At 32.8% G+C, this 21291-nt stretch overlaps 2 protein-coding genes across 3 annotated transcripts in view; one reads left to right on the top strand and one right to left on the bottom strand.

The window, feature by feature from the left end:
• Positions 1-52: 52 nt before the first annotated feature.
• LOC106108922 lies at positions 53-5642 on the bottom strand. Of its 2 annotated transcripts, none has more exons than XM_013290276.1 (5): positions 5438-5642; positions 5063-5232; positions 3804-3962; positions 1176-3389; positions 53-536 (listed from the first exon to the last, which is right to left on the bottom strand). In XM_013290276.1, exons 2-5 carry the CDS (start codon positions 5229-5231, stop codon positions 466-468), a joined length of 2613 nt encoding a protein of 870 aa, XP_013145730.1. In that variant the 5' UTR covers position 5232; positions 5438-5642; the 3' UTR covers positions 53-465. The 2 variants fall into 2 exon arrangements, with proteins under 2 accessions (XP_013145730.1, XP_013145732.1); XM_013290278.1 differs by lacking the exon at positions 5438-5642 and adding an exon at positions 5305-5428.
• A 1995-nt stretch (positions 5643-7637) lies between these two features.
• The window catches only part of LOC106108863, an 83923-nt gene continuing 70269 nt past the window's right edge, over positions 7638-21291 (top strand). Inside the window, exon 1 of the mRNA XM_013290158.1 lies at positions 7638-7913. Within this exon, the coding sequence (XP_013145612.1) occupies positions 7859-7913 (55 nt within the window). The 5' untranslated portion in view covers positions 7638-7858. The remainder of the gene's footprint in view (positions 7914-21291) is intronic.

Raw genomic sequence — 21291 nt, 5'->3', positions numbered from 1 at the left:
AATGCCTTATAAATGAATATCAGTGAGTGGATACTTAATAAAAGACAAACCATGAAAAACAAAAGGATTTATTGATGAAAATTATCTTAAGAAAAACAAAACCTAAAGGCGACGTTTCCTTAAATGCACAAACTTCAGAAAATAAGTGACGAACGTACAAAGTAACTGTCAAAATCTCAAACTTACTCCTATATAATAAACGAATTGCATTGTTGCAAATTCCAGTCTATTTTACAGATTTTTTTTACACATTTGAATTTAAGATCGGCAAATAACCAACAAAATACTTAATGTAAAGATTTTATTAATTAATAAGACACAAGAAAGACAATTTAAATGTCTAAAATATGTTGTAATTATTACTGAAGAAACAGTACTTTTTTTCAAATTTTACCATTGTACTTATGCTAGGTCAACCTTTAAGCCAAAGGTTTTAGATCAGAAAGATTAAAAATAGAAAACTTCCTATTTACTCTTCTTACGTTTACTGCTCCTTAACCTTCGTCTGTTCAGAACAACTGTTTTAGTTTTCGTTCCTGAAAAGAAATAAATTTAAAATTAAAAAACAGTGGATAATAAAAGATACATATGGAATGGACTTTGGCAAATATAAAATACTTGCTTTACCCGCGACTCCATCTGTGCGGAATTAACTTTATGGGTACTTAGAAAGTGACATAATGGAGCGATTAAGGGGTTTCTTTGAGAGTTGTGCTATTTTCCAGATCAATACACAGATATTATCCTATGACATTTATAATTAACTAGATGTAACTCGCGACTTCGCCCGCTTGAAATTAATTAATAATAAATCATACAGCATATGTTACTCACAGATAAATTAACTTTCTAACTGTGAAAGAATTTTTAAAATCTGCCGATTAGTTTTGAGTTATTGAATACATACAAAAATACAAATTTTTCCTCTTTATAATATATTAATATTAATAATCATTTAAACCATTCATAAAGCAAACACTACATATTTAATTACACAGTTGAAAACAAATCTGATTAACGGGAAAATGTTACAAAGATACACAAAAAAAAAATTATATACACACATTAGTAAATATAAAAGTAATGAATAAATTTTTTACTATGTTTGCTATGCTGAATGGAGGCCTTTAGTCAGCTAATATTAGTAAAGATTAGTAAGAATTTTATATACATACTTGTTTGGGCAGGCTTCTTAGTATTTGAAATTGTAATTTCTTTTTTGTTTCCTGCACTCCTTGTTCTTGGAGTTTTGTTTGCATTTTTAATAATAACAGGCATTTGTTCGGAATTGTTTTCCGAGGTCTTCACATTGTTAGTATTGATTGGTTTATTTCTTGTAGACCTTCTTATTGGAATCTCAATTTTAGTCATGGACCTTGTACATCTCTGTTCTTTTATTATTTCCTTACTATCAGAATCCTGTTTTAGTAAATCAAATTTCTCTTTAGCTTCTCTCTTTTCTTTCAATTTGTATAATTTTATCATTATTGGAGTATATCCTTCTAAGCCAGGCGGACATTCTTCTTGTATTTTATTCTTTCCGGAAAGTTTCCTCTTGAAATTTGCTATTACTTCCTTCATAGCATATGTAGGGTTTAAACCTTGTAGGTAATCTTTCTGCATTAACGGTGACTGAAGGGTTGTTTCATAATTTGATGCATCCGATAGTTTTCTAATTCTATATTTAGTGGTTTCATCTTCACTAACAGGGTTACGATCCTTCCTAATAATATCCTCCGGGTTGCCAGCTAATATTTCAGCCCAAGTAAACTGTTTCGCTGATCCCATTAAGTTACCGAATTTTCCAACACTATTCCTATGCAGTCTGGCACCTTTACGTTTTACGTTCTGTTTGGATCTCAAATTTTTAGGAGACAATTTCTTTCCTACCACATCGTGCGGCATTAAAGATTTTTTCAAACGGGCAACTAAATCTGCGTCAGATATGAAGAAGTTTCGCGAAGAACAAGGTTTACGTACACCTTCACTAGACGTATTCAATGTATGCTTCAATAATTCCAATTTAAGACCATTCTCTAAAGAGCATAAATTCTCTCTCTCGTATGTTTTTTTAATACCATTCTTGGATACGAAATCTGGTGGCGTGTTTTTTCTACCAAATCTCTTTGAATAATTTAATTTACTTCGACTAATCGGTGATAGAGACGGCTCGGAGAAATTGACATTCATTTCTTTATCAAATGCATAACCGTTTCGTATCAATTCACTTTTAAACAAATTTCTACAATAATCATAATCAGGTTTCTCTGTGAAATCCAAACTAGTGATATATTGAAGATATTTCTCCATAAATTGTGGATAAAATTCCGTTTTAAAACATGTCTTTAGTAAAGTTTTTACATCATTCATGAAGTTTTTCTTTACCGCATGTACTAAATCTGGTTCAGCAAGAACCTTCGGTGTTTTCCAAGGTAATGTTCCTGTGAGCCAATCCAGCATATTATAGCCTAAAGTTTCTAAATCAGATCTTCTAGAATGAGCACCGATATGAGAATCTCTGGAACTATACTCTAGAGTGCCGTCATGAGCTTTTCTTGCATCCATACCAAAATCTCGATGATTACCATCGGAATCTAAAAATTTCGAAGCAAGACCATAATCTAAAAGATATATTTGTCCATTAGATTGTGATAAAACAGCATCTTTATATATTTCATCTAATTGTAATTCTAAATCTTTATTCTCCGTAGTTCTCTCATCTTTTATCTTTTCAACCACACAGAGTAATCTTTTATTACCGTAATCATCTAATAGTTTTTGATACGAACGATCAGAACACACTGAACTTAAATCTTCATAGTTTACGTAATTAGATAAATGTCTCAAGTTAAAAGCATGATTTCTGTATTTTTTTTTATCTTTTTCAGTAAGGATCTTCTTTAATTTTTTCTTAACAACAACCAATCTTTTGTCTTCATTACATATATCTGTTCTTTGTCTAACAATAAAATCTTCGTCATCATAATAATTAGAAGAACGAGAACGATTTGGTTTATTCTTATGCTTATCGGCAACAAGAACGTGTTTTGTGTTTTTCTGAAAGCTTTGAGTTGCTTTTGGAGTTGCCGCTTTTATAACTTTAATACTGTCAAAACCGATCATTAAATTTGAACTTTTAATATCTGAATGTGTGTAACCTTGGTTATGTAAATATTCTAACACATCTAATATCTGTATAGAAAGTACTAAAACATTTTTTAAATCCAAAGTTCTGGTCCGAGCTATGATTTTTTGTAAATCAATATCATATCTTGGTAATACTAGAAATCTGTATTTTATTCCGGAACTTTCTTCAGTAAAAGATCCACTTGCTATATAAATAGGCATACCAATTCGCTTCAGTTTATTTTCTTGACACCATGTTTTAACTGAAATAGACATTTTACAATTAAATATTGTATTGATAAAAACTATTACTATATGACCTTCAAGGAGAATATTATTATTGGAAAAATAGCTTTTGCCCAAGTCTCTATCCATAAGGAATTAAAAAACATTTAGTATGTAGGCTTTGTGTTACCAGCCAGTTTCTACAACTATGAGCAAAGTCATTGAGATCTATTAACTTTTTTAGAAGATATGAATAACAGCTGTTGCCCGTGACTTCGCCGTCGTGAAATTAAAAACAAAAGCAAATAGTCTTTGTGTTCTTCCAGGATATCATCTACATTAATACCAAATTTCATCGAGATCCATTTAGCCGTTTCGGCCACAAACTCTAACAAACATCATTATCATACAAGATTGAAAGTTTGATCTAATGCAGTTTTTTAATTAATTACCTTTAGATGCTTGTGCTGTTCTAATCATGCAATGTATTTCGACAAACAGTGGGCCGTTTGTGTGTGGTTCAATCTTCACAACATATCTGGCATTTTGTTTTGTTACTTCTTTATCCACATCATTTGATGCAAGGTAAATTCTACCAAAACTCCCACGACCTGCAAAATAGAAATTAACATAGTGTTAGGAACAAAATTAGTACCGTGCTGTAGAGTTGGCGCAACTCTAGATTATCGGCATAAACGTCACGTCCCTAGCTGACAGCTGTCAATGTCACTAGAAGTATGGATAGATTGGCGCGTAACTTGGGTCTTGACGAGAAGTATTGCTCTGAGTTAAAAGCGACAGTATCAATTAAATAAGTTGTCTAAAAATAGATATATTAAATTTGCTCTGATTTCAGTTACATATATGTATAATTTGATCGGAAATATTAAAACTCTGGTTCATCATCATCATCCATTTGCCCTTATCCCTTACAAAGGGTCTACACAGTATGTGCTTCTCTTCCACATATCTCTATCAGCAGTCATATCTGAATCCTCTCCTTTCTTAAGCATATCCTCTTTTACCCAATCCATCCATACTTTCTTCGGTCTTCCCCTACCTTTGTAGCCATCCACATTCAATCTTAACACTTTCTGGTTTACACTCAAGAACTTACAGGATAAGTGCTACCAACTCACTGTTCTTAATATAGTATTTGCATGTTATAATTTACACTAATAATGAACTGTATAATTCTTATATCATAACATAGCTAATATTATAAAGAGGAAAGATTTGTATTTTTGTATGTATGTATTGTAATAACTCAAAAACTACTGGGCAGATTAAAAAATCTTTTACCATTAAGAAGCTATGTTATCGCTGAATAACATGGAATATATTTTTCATACTATTCCTTTATTTCATGTGGACAAAGTCACAAGCAACAGCCAGTACATTATATTTAAGTACTTATACAAAATTACAGTATGTTGCTAGTTAAATGTAATGTCTATATTTGTTTGTTGGTATTCCAACTTTCCCTTTGAGGCTAACACAAAATATTGTTTAAACATGCATAGACATTGCGTCTGAAGCTAGGATGGTTCAGATACCTCTGGAGACGAAAATGTTAAATAGATATAAAACTCTTTTTACATTTAAAACAGCTGTCCTCCTTCTAGACATTCCTAGCTCATCAGTTTGGGATGCCAAGGTACCCAATAAGATTTATGAATGTTTGAAATTTTGTACACAAAATTGTTCTTACCTATAGGCTTTCCAATGCGCCACTTCTTTGATTGGACATCAGTAAAGATAATACCAGAAGGTAACGCTTCGTCATCGACGAAAGATACGTCTAAACTTGCACATTCTTCTGTTACTTTTTTCTTCTTAGGTGTTATCGGAGCCTCTATTTCGTTACCACGACGCGGCATACTACAAAAACATACAAAAATCAACGTTGTTTTATTATTATTGAAGTTTTAAAAAACAAAATTCGAGCATTACCTTTGGATCGTTGAAAATTGTTAGTAGCAATGAACATAAACAAATGTATACAGCTGTTGCATCATTTTTTTATGTTCAAGGCGAATTAATTAAAAATAATACAAGTTACTGTAATTTACCGACAGATGATTACCTCAAATGTTAGAAAAACCCAAATATACGATTGTCATAAATGATCTCTGGATGTCAACAATATTCCAATATTAATTTTACTTGAAACTTGAACCTTAATTAACACATTCGACTAAAAACATTCACGAAAATACTTCTTGGAGATACATAACAAGTTCATGAACCTGTATATTATTATTACAAATTCGCCATGTTGTTACAGAAACGAAACGGGTCCCATAGATAATACATATATATACTGAGATAGAAGCGACACGGCCGTTTCAGTTTATTTCCTCGCCTTGTTCAAGAGATGGCGTATAAGTGCCGCCCTCACCCACACACACGCACATACCCACACACACTTCAAATGTGTATATTTACATATATTGGGAGAGGTGTAAGTATCTGCTAAAATAGAAACCCAAAGTTGGAATTAAACGTTTATTGCGTAACCCCAATTGGTTATATATCATACATGTACATATTTCCATTTTCAATAGTGACGTCCTCGAACAGCGTTTTCCAGATTTCCAATATTTCTATTAAACAGCCAGTCTTGGCGAAACAATGCAGAGAACCAAGCAAGAAAGCATAACAAATTTTACTATTCAACATATTATACACTACTAATTACCGCCGTCAGTTTCGCTCGCGTAGCAAACTGTGCATGAGTGAAGTTGCGAACAGTTGGTACTTTTAAACATTGTGACAAGGCACTAACAACTCGGCCTGACTGAGTTAAAATTTTTACTATAATATGGGTTATTAATTATCGCCCGCTGATTATGTAGTCACCAACCTCTAATTCTAATTCTAAATTATATCGTTAGGACAATTTGTTCAAATTCGAAAATCACATGGTACATTAGTACCAATGTGTGTACCATGTGATTTTCGAATTTGATACTATGGTACTTGCTACTAATGTTCATCATAAAATCACTGGCACAAACCTGTCGCAAAGTTTTTAGTGGCCTGATACGTTAAAACTGTAGCCGTTTCGATACAACTTTTTTTCTGTCCATGTTGTTGCACTTATAGATATTTTCTGTAATAACAAGTATTGTTATAATTTTCCGCGACAACTATTCTAAATTAACTATGATTATTACATTCTATATACAATTTCAGTTCTATTACAAACTCAGCTTACAATCGAAATAACAATTATCGCAGGCTTTTGGGCACATCAGATATTTTCTTTAATAATTAATTTATGTATTTATAATTAATTGCTTAGTCGTTTTTAGTTTTGTAAAATTTGTGACGTTTATACGTCAAAACTATTTTTGCTTTTAATTTTAACACAGTATTGTGCTGCTATCAAAGAGTTTTGTAGCCATTAAGAGTAACTGGCTGGTTTTTAACGCCATCTAGTCTCATTGAAACGTTTTACATGACTACCTAGCCTTGTACGCTAGATGATGTTGATCACCGTGCCAATTTTTTTCAATCATTTAGTTTGCCGGTGTCACCCCCCTGACGGATCCCTATAATGTACGGCCCGATAATGTACGACCCGATATTCCATGTAATCCGTGTACAAACAAATCCCTTTATTTGTACACGGATTATTGGGCCGTGCATTATTGGGGCGTGCATTATCGTGGCTGTACATTATTGCCTCCCGATTCTTCAGGCCACAGATGACGCAAGGTTTTAGTTTTTTTAAATAAACAAAATGTTTGACTGTGAAAAAAAATTAAAACGAAAACCTTTTTCCAACAAAAATTATTTATTTTAGTTGTTAGATTAACCTTTTTTGTTTATTACAGACAGAGAATCCAAAGAAAGTTAACTTACTGTTTGCTTACAGTTTTGTAGTCTGTGGTCGAAAACATATGACATTTGACAAAAGTGTCAAGATGAAAGGTGATAAAACCCGCGTGATTTTAAAAAAAAAACTAAACAGTTTACCTATTTAAACAGGTCCTATATAAAACTACTTCCTACTTATCTACAGGTATAATTCGTATAAGGTATAGTATTTTTCACTTTAAATCAAAAATATCATATCTAAAAGTACACAACGAATGCAATTTAATTCCACGAACTGTATTTGTAATAAATCGGATATTTTTTTTAATATCATACCATTACTGGTTTTTTAAAACGACGTAAAATAATTTACAAAGGCTGTGAACTTATAGATCAAGCGGATTGCAGACGTTGCCTTTGCCACACAAACTTTTTCAATTTCATTTCATTCACGACTCGGCGTCGCCGCGTTGTGGTTGTGTATGTGATTCTCCGTGCTCGATGCGATCGCGTTTGTATCGAGCGCAATGTTTTTTTGTTTATAAACAAATACTTTCAATATAACAATGTGTTTGGTGAAATAAGAAAGTTTGTTGTCGTGTATTTTGTTATATTGTTATACAATTAAGCAGTTTTATTTGCATAATGACTAGTTAACGCATGTTATACGAGAGGCTCGAAGATGGACGGGGCGAACGCTGACTCAGATCATTCTATGACTTGGGAGGATTTTTTCGGTAAGTAACAGAACTTTTTATTATTTTGTATAAAATGAAAATTAAATGTAATAATTTAAAACAAGTCGAGAAATTAAGCATTTCTAAGATATTTGTCGGTAGTTTTATAATAATTTGTTTAACGTAATTTTACGTATTATAAAGCTTGTATACGTATTTCCTGGCTACTGTAAGAGAAGGACAGGTTTGTATAACATTTCCTACTAAGGTATGTCGTTTAAATTACCTATAACGCTTAATATTTTAATTAAGTATTACCTATCTACCGTCATAATTGAAGTTATAGTAAATACTAATTTAAATCAGATATAACAATAGTTAAAATATTGTATGATGAAATCTTAACTAATTAAAAAAATACCTTAACAATAAACAGAAGTAAGCATGATAACATTTGTTAACTATTCTGTTAGTTGTCAATAGTGATATGGAAGTCATTTTTACGCTTTGATATGCAAATAGATTAGAAAAAAAGCTTTACTAGTAACCAGTTTTCAGGTTATATTCCATATGCCTGTAAACGAAATCTATTGAGCCACTAGCTTTCGCGTGACCCCTTCCGCGTGGAATTAAAAATAAACAAAAGTGGGTAGCCTATTTGTTCTTCCAGACTATCCTCTACATCTATACCAAATTTCATTGTAATCCGTTCAGCCGTTTAGGCTACAAACTCTAACAAACATCCATCCATCAAACTTTAATGGTTATAAATTAAAAAAAAAACCATACAGACGAATTGAGTACCTCCTTTTGGGAAGTCGGTCAAAAACAAATGAGTGCAAGTCGTTAATTAAAAGTTCATAATATCAATATTACACTCAAGGAAAATCGTTTAAAATATTGCTGTGAATGTAATTTTATGTTCTCTTAAGAATTTACTAATATGTACCGACTCGGTAATTGTTTATCTGTAAAGAATGTCAACAGATAAAAAAGTGTGTTCAATTAGTCTGTGGTACTTACGTATTTGTACTTTTATTTCTGTAACAACAGTAAAATCAAAATAACAGAAATAATTTTAAATAACATTTTAAACGACCACTTATTGTTGATTTCTCATTAAATCTTACTTCTTACTAATATTATAAATGCGAAAGTTTAGATGGATGTATGGATGTTTGTTAGCGTTTGTAGCCTAAACGGCTGAACGGATCTCCATGAAATTTGGCACAGGTTCAGAGCATAGTCTGGAAGTACACATAGGCTACTTTTTATCCCGTGAATAGTTAGGAGTCCCGTGGGATTCATTAATTTAGTTTTTTAATGTTCACTAGATCATTCTGCAACGGTTCAACATATCTTATTGAAATTTGGCACAGATATAAAACAAAGTCTGGAGTACACATGAGATAAGCTTCATCCCAGAGAAATGTCCGGTTCCCGAGGGATACGTAGCTTTTTGTAATTTATATAACTAGTTTATATTAAAAGTTGAGTGTTGAAAAAAAATTTTTTTTAACGGCATCCAAAGTTTAGATGGATGGATGTTGAAGTATATTTAGTCGAAACTGCTGAGAGAGATGTAGAGGATAATCCAGCTGAACACATATGCTACTTACTTTTGTTTTCTTAATTCCACGCAGACGGAGTCGCGGGCGAAAGCTAGTGAATAAAATGTCATTGTTTAGTTGCATAAGACACTTCGTGTTACCATTGTGCACGAGTATACGGGGCATGAATTAATGAAGTGTGCTTCCTTTGAATGCACCCGTTCACAGGATATACTAGCTTACAATATGACTAGCTGTTCCCGTGCGGCTTCACCCTCTTGAAATTATAAAAACTTTTATTGTTTATATTTGTCAAATTATCAATTACTAATGACAAAATGACATGACATGATTATAACCTTGCTTCCTTGATGTTGGCAGCAACTTATTGTCTTTTTCCCACATTAGGGTTATTGTCCAAAATATTTACCCCCTAATATTAATGGCGTTAAAATATGTAGCCTAAAGCGTGTAAAGTGTAGAGCTTTTAATAAAGTAAGAACTATTTAAATATGGTGTGATTGTTGACACCCTATGCCACGAAGTTTTTGTTGTTTACGCTTTATTATATTAGTAAAGATAGATATATGTAGTTTATTCCTTCGAATGTGTATTTGAGAATTTTGATGTACATTTAAAAATGTGGTTTACTGTTATGACGCAAAGATGTTAATTGCTGACTAAGGGACAACATAATAACTGTGTTTGAAAGATTTAAAATAATAAAGATCTAAATATGTATATCTGTATCGATTATCTTCCTAATTCTTTATCTTATTAATATTATATATATGAAAGTTTAGATGGATGGATGTTTGTTAGAGTTTGTAGCATAAACTGCTCTACTGATTACGATGAAATTTGGCATAGATGTAGAGGACAGTCTGGAAGAACACATAGGCTACTTTTTAAATACCACGTCGACGGAGTTGCGGGTTGCTAGTAAGATCTATAAATCTATCGATTGTCTATGGACAACGAATAGCGATTGTTGACTCATATTTCCAGTGTTATACGAAAGCTTATTGTTATTTATTTATTATTGTTACTGCTTTGAGGTGAAAGCAGAACAAACACCATTATACAGCTGTTTTAAAGCATGGAGGAATTACTAGAATTGTATCAACTAGGGCTAGAAAATGCCGCCTCTTCAAATCTAGATGCGCATATTTAGCTACTAACTGTTGTTCGCGACTTCGCGTGCATGAAATAATAATAAAAAATATAGCCTGTATTACTCACAGATAAATTACCTTTCAAACGCTGGAAAAAATTTTGAAATCGGCCTAGTACTTTTTGATTTATTTCAACTTTAACAAAAATACAAATGTTTCCTCTTTATAATAGTATAGATACTGGAATTGACATATATATCTTCGATTCAGAGTGCTATAGATCAAACTTCAATAGTTTTTTTTTACTTTCTCAATTTAAGTAAACCACAAAAGTAATATCGAAGCTATCTTTAACAAAATATCTAGTCTACTTACTGCATTTAAAAGCCCGTAATCGTTTGAAAAAAGCAATTAGGGTTCTTTCAATCAAATTAGACTTAGAGGGGTTGCTTTTGACGTCACTGTTGAGTCTAAAGAGCGTCTGCTAAGAGCATACTCGAATTGATTTATGCTTGCTCAAGTGTAGGAAAATAACTAACGGTCTACACTGTACAGTTAGGAAACTTCGCGGTGTTGTGTTTACAGAAATTGCCTCTACCACCGATACTGTTCCCGTGCGGCGTCATCTGCATGAAATTATAAAAACTTTGTTTGTTTACAGTTGTCAAATTCTCAATTGCAAATGTCAAAATTACCTTTAGGCTGTATAGTTTCAGGCTATTAAAATAATGGGGTAAAAAAATTGGATAAACAAACCCTAAAGCCTAATGTGTCAAAGGGATCATAAGCTACAAGGTGCCAACATCAAGGAAGTAAGATTGCAATGGTTTGTCATCATGTAATGTCATTTTGACATTTGCAATTGAAAATTGGACAAATCATCTACCGGTCATTTGTCAATCACACTAGATTGCGTATATCTAGTTAACTGCTACTCAAAACTTTTGGTCTTGTTTTATATTCTTTCAATTATCTTCAACCTTGACTTTAGCGAAATTATTGAAATAACGATAGTTTACTAATCATTAAAAGAAGAAGAAGAAAATTCGTCAAATGTAAACAATGAAATAAAGTTTACATTTCATGCGGATGAAGCAGCGAACATCTAGATACATATGTTTGAGTTAGGTATTAGATCTTTCAATTTCAAGATATTATCTGCGTTACGTTAAAATGTTACTTCTTTTTTGTTTATTTATCAACCGCAATATTTTCTTGTCTGTGCATTCAAATAGAATAAAAGTTGACATTGTTTTGATGTGTGTTTTGGAAACTCACTTAGATTTTTAAATGAGTTCTGTAGAATTGAGTTAGAGCTAAGCTAACATGCTTAACATAGAGTATACAATCTTGCTTACTAATATTATAAATGCGAAAGTTTATGGAAACGTTAGTTATGAGTGTGGAGGTACATCGGTAGAGGTAGACCTAGAAAGAGATGGATGGATTGTGTAAAAGGTGACATGATCAAAAAGGAGTGATGACTGAGATGACGTATGATAGAGTTATGTGGAAGACAAAAACCTGTTGCGCCGACCCTACGGGAGTAGGATAAGGAGATGATGATGTAAGTTGAGATGTTTGTTAGAGTTTGTAGCCTAAACTGCTCAGTAGATCTCGATGAAATTTGACATAGACTTAGAGGATAGTCTGGAAGAACACATAGGTTACTTGATTTTGTTTTTTTATAATTCCACGCGGACGCAGTCGCGAGCGAAAGCTAGTTACTGTATAATTCCGATTGCCATATTGTATAACAAGTCATGATTGTTTTGAATGTAAGTACAATTGTACGGACTTATTTGGTAGACTGCGCTTTATTAGGGCAGGCCTTAAAGGCCCGTTGTGTGGACTTTGCCTAAATAAATTGTCTATCGATCTGATTTGGATTTTGACATATGAAATTACACACCAATAAAAGTGTAAACAAGCTTAACAAAAACACCCTTACAAATAAATGCGGTATAAAGTTGAATTTAGAAGTAAACTGGGTATGAGCAAAATTTGTATTAAGTTTTATTAGCGTCGTTGATTAACTCGGTGTTCCCGTCGCTTGTTTGCCCCCTTTTATTAAAAAAAAATTAAACGTGTTAAAAGTAAAAACTGATTTCTCAATGATACTATGATTTCATCGTTTACTTTTTTTATTAAAATGGATTTTGTAATTTTAAAGTTGCAACTAAATATCTCGTGTAGTTTATACCTCTTAGTTTCATCATAAATTACTGTTTGTTGCGTACAAATAACTGCTATATAGTAATAAATGTGGCAACATTAACGATAGATGTTGAGCAAGGATCCGTCGCAGAGGATATGCCACATCGGGTTTTATTGCGGCAACAAAATCGATTGTCTGCAGTTGCCTTTGACTTATGCTAATGTAATTCGAACAATACTTTATGCTTTCACACGAGGACAGTGATACAGTGGAGCATAATAACAGTACTCTTACGCACACTTTAATCAAATTATTACTGCTGTCTCGGCTTCTGCGTTGAAACAAAAGCGATACAGCACTGTTTTATTATACTACGTCCATTTTATACACTAGTGTGAAACTAGCCTTAAATCTCAGTTAAGGCGGATAAATCTTTGTTGCTTAACTACGATTACGAATGATTTGATGATTATTCAATTTCAAAATGTATTCTTATGTAGGGAGCGGGGCACAGTTTGACTAGACTATCGCACAACTGTTTAGTCGCGGTTTGATTCCTATGAACTTATATGGAGGTCTGCACACTACTTGATTTTTAGTTGTGTTACTAAACAGTTGAATGGGCTGCGAAACAATCGACAATCGCACAACAGTGGCATAGTTTAGCCAAAGATGTGAGCCCGTTCTTACCATCTCTCGAACTTTCGATATGTAGGATAACTGGGAAATAAGTCTTAACTGATGTCATTTGTTTGAATACTAGTGTAATCTAGACTTTCTCGATTACGGAACCATTACCATTGGGAAGTTCACAGGCGATATTTATGCATCCGGTCTGCAGATAACATGACGTGCCGTACGCTCGTACGAAGTCTGAATAATTTATGCTTTGTTTTTAATTCTTACGCGTTCATTTATTAATGTAAAAAATATCCTAATACTAGAAATTATTCATATTACTTGTGGACAAACCATTTTCGAGGTTTGCGCCATTTATTTAAAACGCCTGTTTTAAATAAATGTAACTATAAATAAAAAAAAAAAACATTTTATAGCGTATTCCGTAGCGCACTATATTTTAGATCTTATTAATAACGAAAAAGTGCGGTGATAAATTTGCAGGAAACTTTTTCAATAGAATGTAAATAGGCGGAAAAGGACCGAAGTTGGTCAATTTCTACGTACGTGTGGTGTTTGTTTTTAAGTGGATTGCAAAGTTCGTCGGCATCGCGTTGCATAATGTCATAATTAGATGAAATTACCGAGATCACGTCGGCCGACTCGACGCCATATTGCCGCAAGCGCGGGGATTGTCAGAATCGCCAGGAATGATTTTTGAGGGTATTGACAAAGAAAGCTGACCCTACTACCATACAGGCTAGGAAGAGATATATATATATATATATTCAGTACTCGTCTACGTGAAAATTAAAAATATAGTCTCTGTTACTGATAACGTCGCCTTCTAATAGTGATTTTTTTTTTAAATCTGTCCAGTAGTTTCTGAGTTATTTCAATACATAGAAAAATACAAATCTTTCGTCTTTATAACATTAGTATAGGTTAGAGGTCGTTCGCGACTTTAACAGCGAGGAATACATTTGTACAAAACTATGTTGTCATCTCAGTTTTTATTGAAGGGAAGAGAAGGATGGCCATATCTCTCGTAATGTTTGACATTTCAAATAACAAACCTCGTTTGTTTACACAGTACTTTATTCGAGGTTAATAAATAAAGGATTGTATAGATAACAGTATTACAGTTAATACTTTACTGGTTAAATTATTCATTTGTGTAATCCCGGGTTTATGCGCTCCGACGGGCGTACACAGAAGTTCACTGTGCAGAAACGGAACGCAAACAGACGTCGCTTTTGTTTTATCTGTTGCGAAACGCCGTCGTTTTGGCGCCAATTCCGTCTGTCAACATTTGACATAACGCTAATTTAAATTTAATTAATCAGTACAATAACATATAAAAACATTTTGAATAACGTAAAATGTATTAGCAAATATTTTTGTTTGAGGCAATGTCTCTTACAAGATTGTTATTTAACGTCCATTTGACACTAGCTAACGATTTCGTCTGCGTGAAATTAAAATAAAAATATAGCCTATATTACTCATTGAAATCGTAGCTTTTTAATAGTGAAGGAATTTTTGAAATCGGCCCAGTAGTTTTTGAGTTACTTCAATACATACAAAAATAGAAATCTTTCCTCTTTATAATAGATTGATTTGTTTATCTCTACACAGAGACTTGTTTATATTGATTTACCATATGCAGGGCTCGAGTTCGCACGCCGTGACGTCATTAATCCATCTTAATGAAGACGTTGTCTTGGTAATTTAAGTAAGAATAATGGTTCTTTATATTCATACTAATATAATCTGTGATGAATTGGCATTGAGTTGAAATCTGTCACTTTTTGCTTGTCAATTTGTACAAAACTTGATGGTTTTTGTAACACCAAAAATAATCTATTTTTTTTATAATTGCTAATTTTAAAAGCTTTGTTAATATAAAGGTGTTTACTAAATTTAGGAGTGCGTGTAGTAAAGATAAACATCCGCTGTACCCGGACGTCTGGTTATTTAATACTGCATTCCTAAAATTAGCAGTTTTTCAAACCGGGACTTTTGTTTATACTAGGACCATAATTTTCTGTTGATTATTTTGTAGGAAACAATCTTTAGTGTAGAGGAATCAATTATTTTGTCTATAGTTAAGATTTTTTTATAGTTTAAGATATTTTTCAATATCGTGTCGATGAAAACACGAATTTTATTTGAATACTTGAATAGAAAAAAATATTGCTCAAATGACAAAACAAAGGGACGTATAAATTGACTGTATTAATATTTCAAATGTCCCTCTTTTTATCCTTTACTATCTTTCGCCCGCGAATTCGTCCGTGTGAAACAAAAAAAAAGTGAGTAGTTTATGTGTTATTCCAGACTATCCTATTCATTCAAATTTGATTGAAATCCGTTCACCCATTTAGGCTATAAGCTAAATCCATCCATCTAAATTTTTGCATTTATAATATTGGTAAGACGTGCTAACAAATGTATCTTAATAAAAAATATATAAAAAAAAAAATCGAAAATTATTATCGGATCTTTTTGGTGCTTTTAATAATTCTGGCCAGTATTGTTTTTTTAACGGTGCAATCACATTAATTGGTTAAAGGAGATGTCCTTTAGTGTATATTTTATATTATATCTACGCTAAGTGGGACTTAAACACTGATTAGTCTGTGTAACAATAGCAGGGTCAATGCATTTGGTACACGCATGCGCGACGCTGCAGACGTCTAGACAGTGCGGTTTATCATTGCCCAAACTTTTATACGCAAGGTCTGGGTCGCCGACTGCAGACTCATAAATTAATGGTTTTTTTTAATAATAAGGTTTTTTACTGCATCTTTTTAAGGAAGTTGTTAAGATATTGTCTGTTTTCGATTATAGATGTTAGCCAAATTAGTTGATAGATGCTATAAAATTAGACGTGGTACAAAGTTTTAATAGGTAATAAGTAAGTAATAATTATAAGTAAGTCTATACTTAATGTTAAAGAGGAAAGATTTGTATTTTTGTATATATTAGAATAACTCAAAAACTTCTGGGCCGATTTAATTTTTTTTTTCGCTATCAGAACGCTACGTTATCGCTGAGTAACATAATCGGTATTTCACGTTTTTTTTTTATATAATTGTTAATTTCACGTGGACGAAGTAGCAAGCAACAGCTAGTAAATATTAAGAAAATTGTATTTTAAAAAAATATTTGAAATAATTTACTAAATAAATTACCTATTAAATACTGTCTGGAAGGACTTTCGTATTGTTTTAATAAAGATAAATATAGAAACTTTTTGCTGTATTTTTTCTTACAAGCCAGCATCTTGTAACTATGTAAAATTATACGTTTGCGGTTTTTATCTCGATATTGCGGTTAATCTATTCGTTAGAAATTATACCTTGTAATTTCTTTGTTTTTTTTTTATTACCTTGTGGTGGAGCTTGCAGTCTTATTAAACCACCCAGAGTTAAGTTTCCTTTGATATCAAAACGGAGTAAGTGAACAAGAATCAAGTTTCAAGGACGTAACGTTCCGAATCATTTCGTTACTAGAGAGAGAAGAGAATGTGAGAAAGAGAAAACAAACGTTGAAGAATTTAATACATTCTGCGCCTTCTTTACTCTTTGTAATATTATAAATGCGAAAGTTTAAATGCATGGATGTTTGTTAGAGTTTGTATCGTAAGCAATTATTTCGATGAACTTTGGTTTAAATGTACAACACAGTCTCGAAGAATACATTGGCTGCTTTTGTTTTTATTTTTAAATTCCATGCGGATGGAGTCGCTGGCAAAATAGTTAAGGAGGTGTAGCTCACGACTTCGCCCGCGTGAAATTTGAAAACAATACAAAACATAGCCTATGTTATTCACAGAAAAATTACCTTTCTAATAGTGAATTTTTGATATCGGACCAGTAGATTTTGCGTCAATTAAATATATTCAAAAATACAGAAATACAAATCTTTTCTCTTCTTGACCGATTACACGAAAGGAGGTACTCAATTCGTTTGTACATTTTTTTTATTTTTATTTTTTATCAATATTATAGTATAGACTACATTTCTACAACAGTTTATCTTACTTGTCAGGAAGTGTTTTTTTAAATATCGTCTAAGATTTTAACCGTTGACTACAATTTGTCGAGGCTTGTATTGTATCTGTCAGCACATGTGTATTGATAAGGTTTCGGGCGCCGGAGGTCTAATACCAGGGGTGCAGTTATCGAGGGTGATAACCCATACTGCTGAGTCAGTAAATATCATTCTGTCGCCAGTAAAAAATATTGTAAACGACTGCGTAAGTATTCTTAATGTTTTAGTCGTGTTTTGTTTCTTTGGTGTTTTTTTCTTTGCAGAGTAAATTGCCGTAAGGATTGCATGTCAATTGTATGTTTTTAAACAACTAGGTGTTAAAAATTATTTTTTAATAACCTGATAATGGAATGATTGCAACAAATGCACGCACAATCAAAGACAGAAGACAATTAAAAAATAAATTGCAAGCGCCATTTTGAAAATCGCGTCACAACATTCTTCTGAGAATGTAAGTGACATGCGTGATAGTCGGCATTGCGGCGTTTACTTTGACTATCAAGAAACGGACTAGGCAGTTAATCAGAAAATCGTCTCTGTGTTTAATACGTTCTGTCACATTTAACTTTAGTTAAAAACATGATAAATATTTGCATATCGAGCTGATTCTATTCTAACATTTATGAACCAAAATGTGTCAAAACTTTAGGCACACAAGCATACAAGTTTGGAACATATTCGTCTTTAATTGACAGCTAGCTGTTGTTTGCGTCTTCGCCCCCGTAAAATTAAAATATAGCAAAAAATATTAGTCACTGACAAAGTAGCTTTTTAATGGTGAAACAATTTTTAAATTCGGCCCAGTAGTTTTTAAGTAAAAAACAAAAATCTAAAAATCCAAATCTTTCCTCTTTATAATATTAGTGGAGAGTCGAAAGCCTTTGGTTGATAGATCCTGTCTCTTAAAAGTCAAAGTGCATTTATCATTCCGTTCTGTTATTACACAGCCGCCTCTTATTTTGAATTATGCGATCAGACGGACAATTTGGTTGTTATTAAAGGACGTGTTTATGATTATTGCCAACAAGGTCTCAGGAATGTTGAATTAATAAAAAAAATGCCGCGACAATGCTGCACGCCTTTATACGCTCCTTTTTTATCTCTGAAACTCTTCTGAGTTATTTAAATAAATTCAGAGACATTATACTTATATAGACATATATAAGACACTAGGCTATTGCTCGCGACTTCCCTCACGTGATATTAAAAATAGCCTAGTTAGTGAGTAATAACATAGCTTTTTAATGATGCAAGAATTTTTTTAATTGGTCCAGTAGTTTTTTGAATTATTTCAATACCTTCCAAAATACAAATCTCTTTACAATATTAGTATAGATAATCACTTAATTTAAAAAGCCAAGGTCAAATTATTTTTTTTGACCTTGGAGGAACCGCTATCATAGGAGAAATCACTAACTTGCTTTGTCACACAAGTTATTTCTACTTAAAATGATAACTGAAATAAAACAGTTAATAACTCATAATAAATAAAACCGTAAACAGACAAGACTTCGAGACGTTTTGCTACGTTTTTGGCAAAATTTTCGACGACTCTTTTATCCGAGTCTGTAGCAATTGACTTTTTGGCAAGAATTCAAGTTTTATCAACCCCTTCTAAGTTTGGGATAGGTTATGTCGGGTCGATAAGACCATTTATTCTTAAGGGAGAACTTTTATAGTTATTTATTACCACATAGCTTCTTTCATGGGTGCGGAATCTAAATCTAGTCATAGATATAGACATACACAGTAATAATCTAGCGGACTAACAGGATGGATGTTTGTTAGAGTTTGTAGCCTAAACTGCTCAACGGATCCTAATGAAATTTGGCAGATGTAAAGCATATTCTGGAAGAAAACATAGGCTACTTGCTTTAGATTTTTTTTAATGGACGGAGTCACGAGCGAAAGCTAATAATTAAGTAAAGTCAAGGTTAAATGTTTTGATTAAACAGCTTAAAAGATTTTTTCAAAATATGAATTTGTATATTTAATGACTGTGGAAATGGAAGTCAAAACACAATTACGTTCCCTTCAATAAATGAAAATATTTCAAACAAAACGAATTAAGCGTCAGAGGGATTAGTTCGACGCCTTCGGATTGATTTATTATAAAGCAAACCCCATTTTACTGTACGAAGTACTATATTGCTAGGAAAAAGCAATTGCAAATTACAAACATAAATATGCACCTCTATGTCACTATTACTCTTTAAATTGAACCTTAATGCAATAGAAATAAAGTTCATAAAGAATTTTCGCGTTAAAATTAAGAATGGTTTTGAAAACTTCGCGCGTTTTTGTAGCCAACAACACGAGAGCTCTTGTCGAAAACGTCAAAGCTCGTTTAAAAGTTCATCTGTAAGTGGTTTTTCAAGCCCTCCCTGTGCATTGTTCACAATCAAGTAAATTGCAGTATTGAAGGAATTTATACCTTATGACTAATGTGTTACGGTTGGTGGTTATTATAGGTATTAGGTCGTGGGAAAGTTATGTCTGACTATGGAGACCATAAATTAATATTTGTTTTTATTATGCACTTTTGACATTGGTAATAATTGAATGAGCCATTTGCGTTCTTTTGTTTTTTTAATTATATTTTCAATTTGTTTCGGAATATCCTAAAAATCAATGAATTATTTTTCCGAAATTATGTACAGTACAGGAAGTTTACTCCCCACACTTTTTGGTCTCAAATATGATCATGCATTTGACACTTATTATAAAGAAAACTTTGATATGTGTTTAATTATAACTGGTGATGGCTTTAAGATTTTGGTTCAAGTGGGAAGGAAATTAAATTCTTCGACTACACCCTTACCTTTATAGCTTTGAATGGTTCAATAACACACGCACTATTTAGCCAGAGTTCGAAGACCGCTGAGTATTTCCAGGCGAGCTATTCGTGGCACGAAACAGAACACAAACAAACAGTCGATTCGCGATTTTCTAAGATTGATTGGTTATGTTTTTAAACCATATATTACATCAAGACGTTATAGGAAACTAGCATTTGCGCGCAACTTCGTCCGGGTGGAATTAAAAAAAAAAGTGTGTAGAATGCGTTCTTCCAGACTATCTTCTACATCTATACCAAATTTCATCGAAATCCGTTCTGCCGTTTAGGCTACAAACTCTAACAAACATCCATCCAAACTTTCGCATTTATAATATAAGTATGATATAATTTGGCAATAAATAAATATAAACGAAGGGAAATAAAGTAAACAAAAATGGGACTTATAAACAAGGGTGTGTATATACACTCGGGAAAACTGGGGGTGCTCCACCTTAAAAGCTACAATTGAACTAATACAATGCTGATAAATATATCTGCGAAAAAAGTCGGTTAACGATACACAGCTAGTTTCTCTTCAATATTGTCCCTTCGATTGCACTTACTGCTATTAGTTATTTGTAGGAAGATACGGAGTCTGTCTGAACTTGCAACACCGCGGATTTGCACGTGGCAATTTTATAATCACTGCCTATAACCCTAAACTTAGTAGTTGTCACACGAATTAGGCTCTAAGCGACTGAACCGATGTCAAAGAGTAAAGAAAGAAACAAAAGAGGGATCAATCATTGTTTCTTTACTCTTTTGTCTATGAACTTTCTAAATATCAACGAGGTTGTCTATGGGTAACTCTCGTTTCTCCGTAAGAGAATAACTCCACACGTATAACAGCGGTATTGTGTACACAATTGTACAGATATCGGAAATTCCATACCTGAATACAATGCGATGAATCACAAGGTTATTATGCGTGTTTGTCACCATACCATAAACGAGATGGGATTGAGTCAGTCATCCCTGGAATGGATTGCATGTTCTTAGAACTTTTTTAGGACGCTTTATTGATGAACGATATTCAAGAGTGGAATGTAGTAAGAACGTTAGTTATGAGTGTGGAGGTACACGGGCACACACACATAGA

This window comes from Papilio polytes, unplaced genomic scaffold, assembly GCF_000836215.1.
Source record: "Papilio polytes unplaced genomic scaffold, Ppol_1.0 DF821400.1, whole genome shotgun sequence".
Taxonomy (NCBI): domain Eukaryota; kingdom Metazoa; phylum Arthropoda; class Insecta; order Lepidoptera; family Papilionidae; genus Papilio; species Papilio polytes.
The sequence above is the reverse complement of the archived record's forward strand: the minus strand, read 5'-3'. Positions and strand labels throughout refer to the sequence as shown.

Bases quoted from the DNA above. Each gene is read 5' to 3' on its own strand.
- LOC106108922 (XM_013290276.1), bottom strand. From the start codon at position 5,231: ATGCCGCGTCGTGGTAACGAAATAGAGGCTCCGATAACACCTAAGAAG. The intron at 3,963-5,062 runs GTAAGAACAATT...TCTATTTTGCAG, and splicing joins GCGCATTGGAAAGCCTATAG to GTCGTGGGAGTTTTGGTAGA. The intron at 3,390-3,803 runs GTAATTAATTAA...TGTCTATTTCAG, and splicing joins AACAGCACAAGCATCTAAAG to TTAAAACATGGTGTCAAGAA.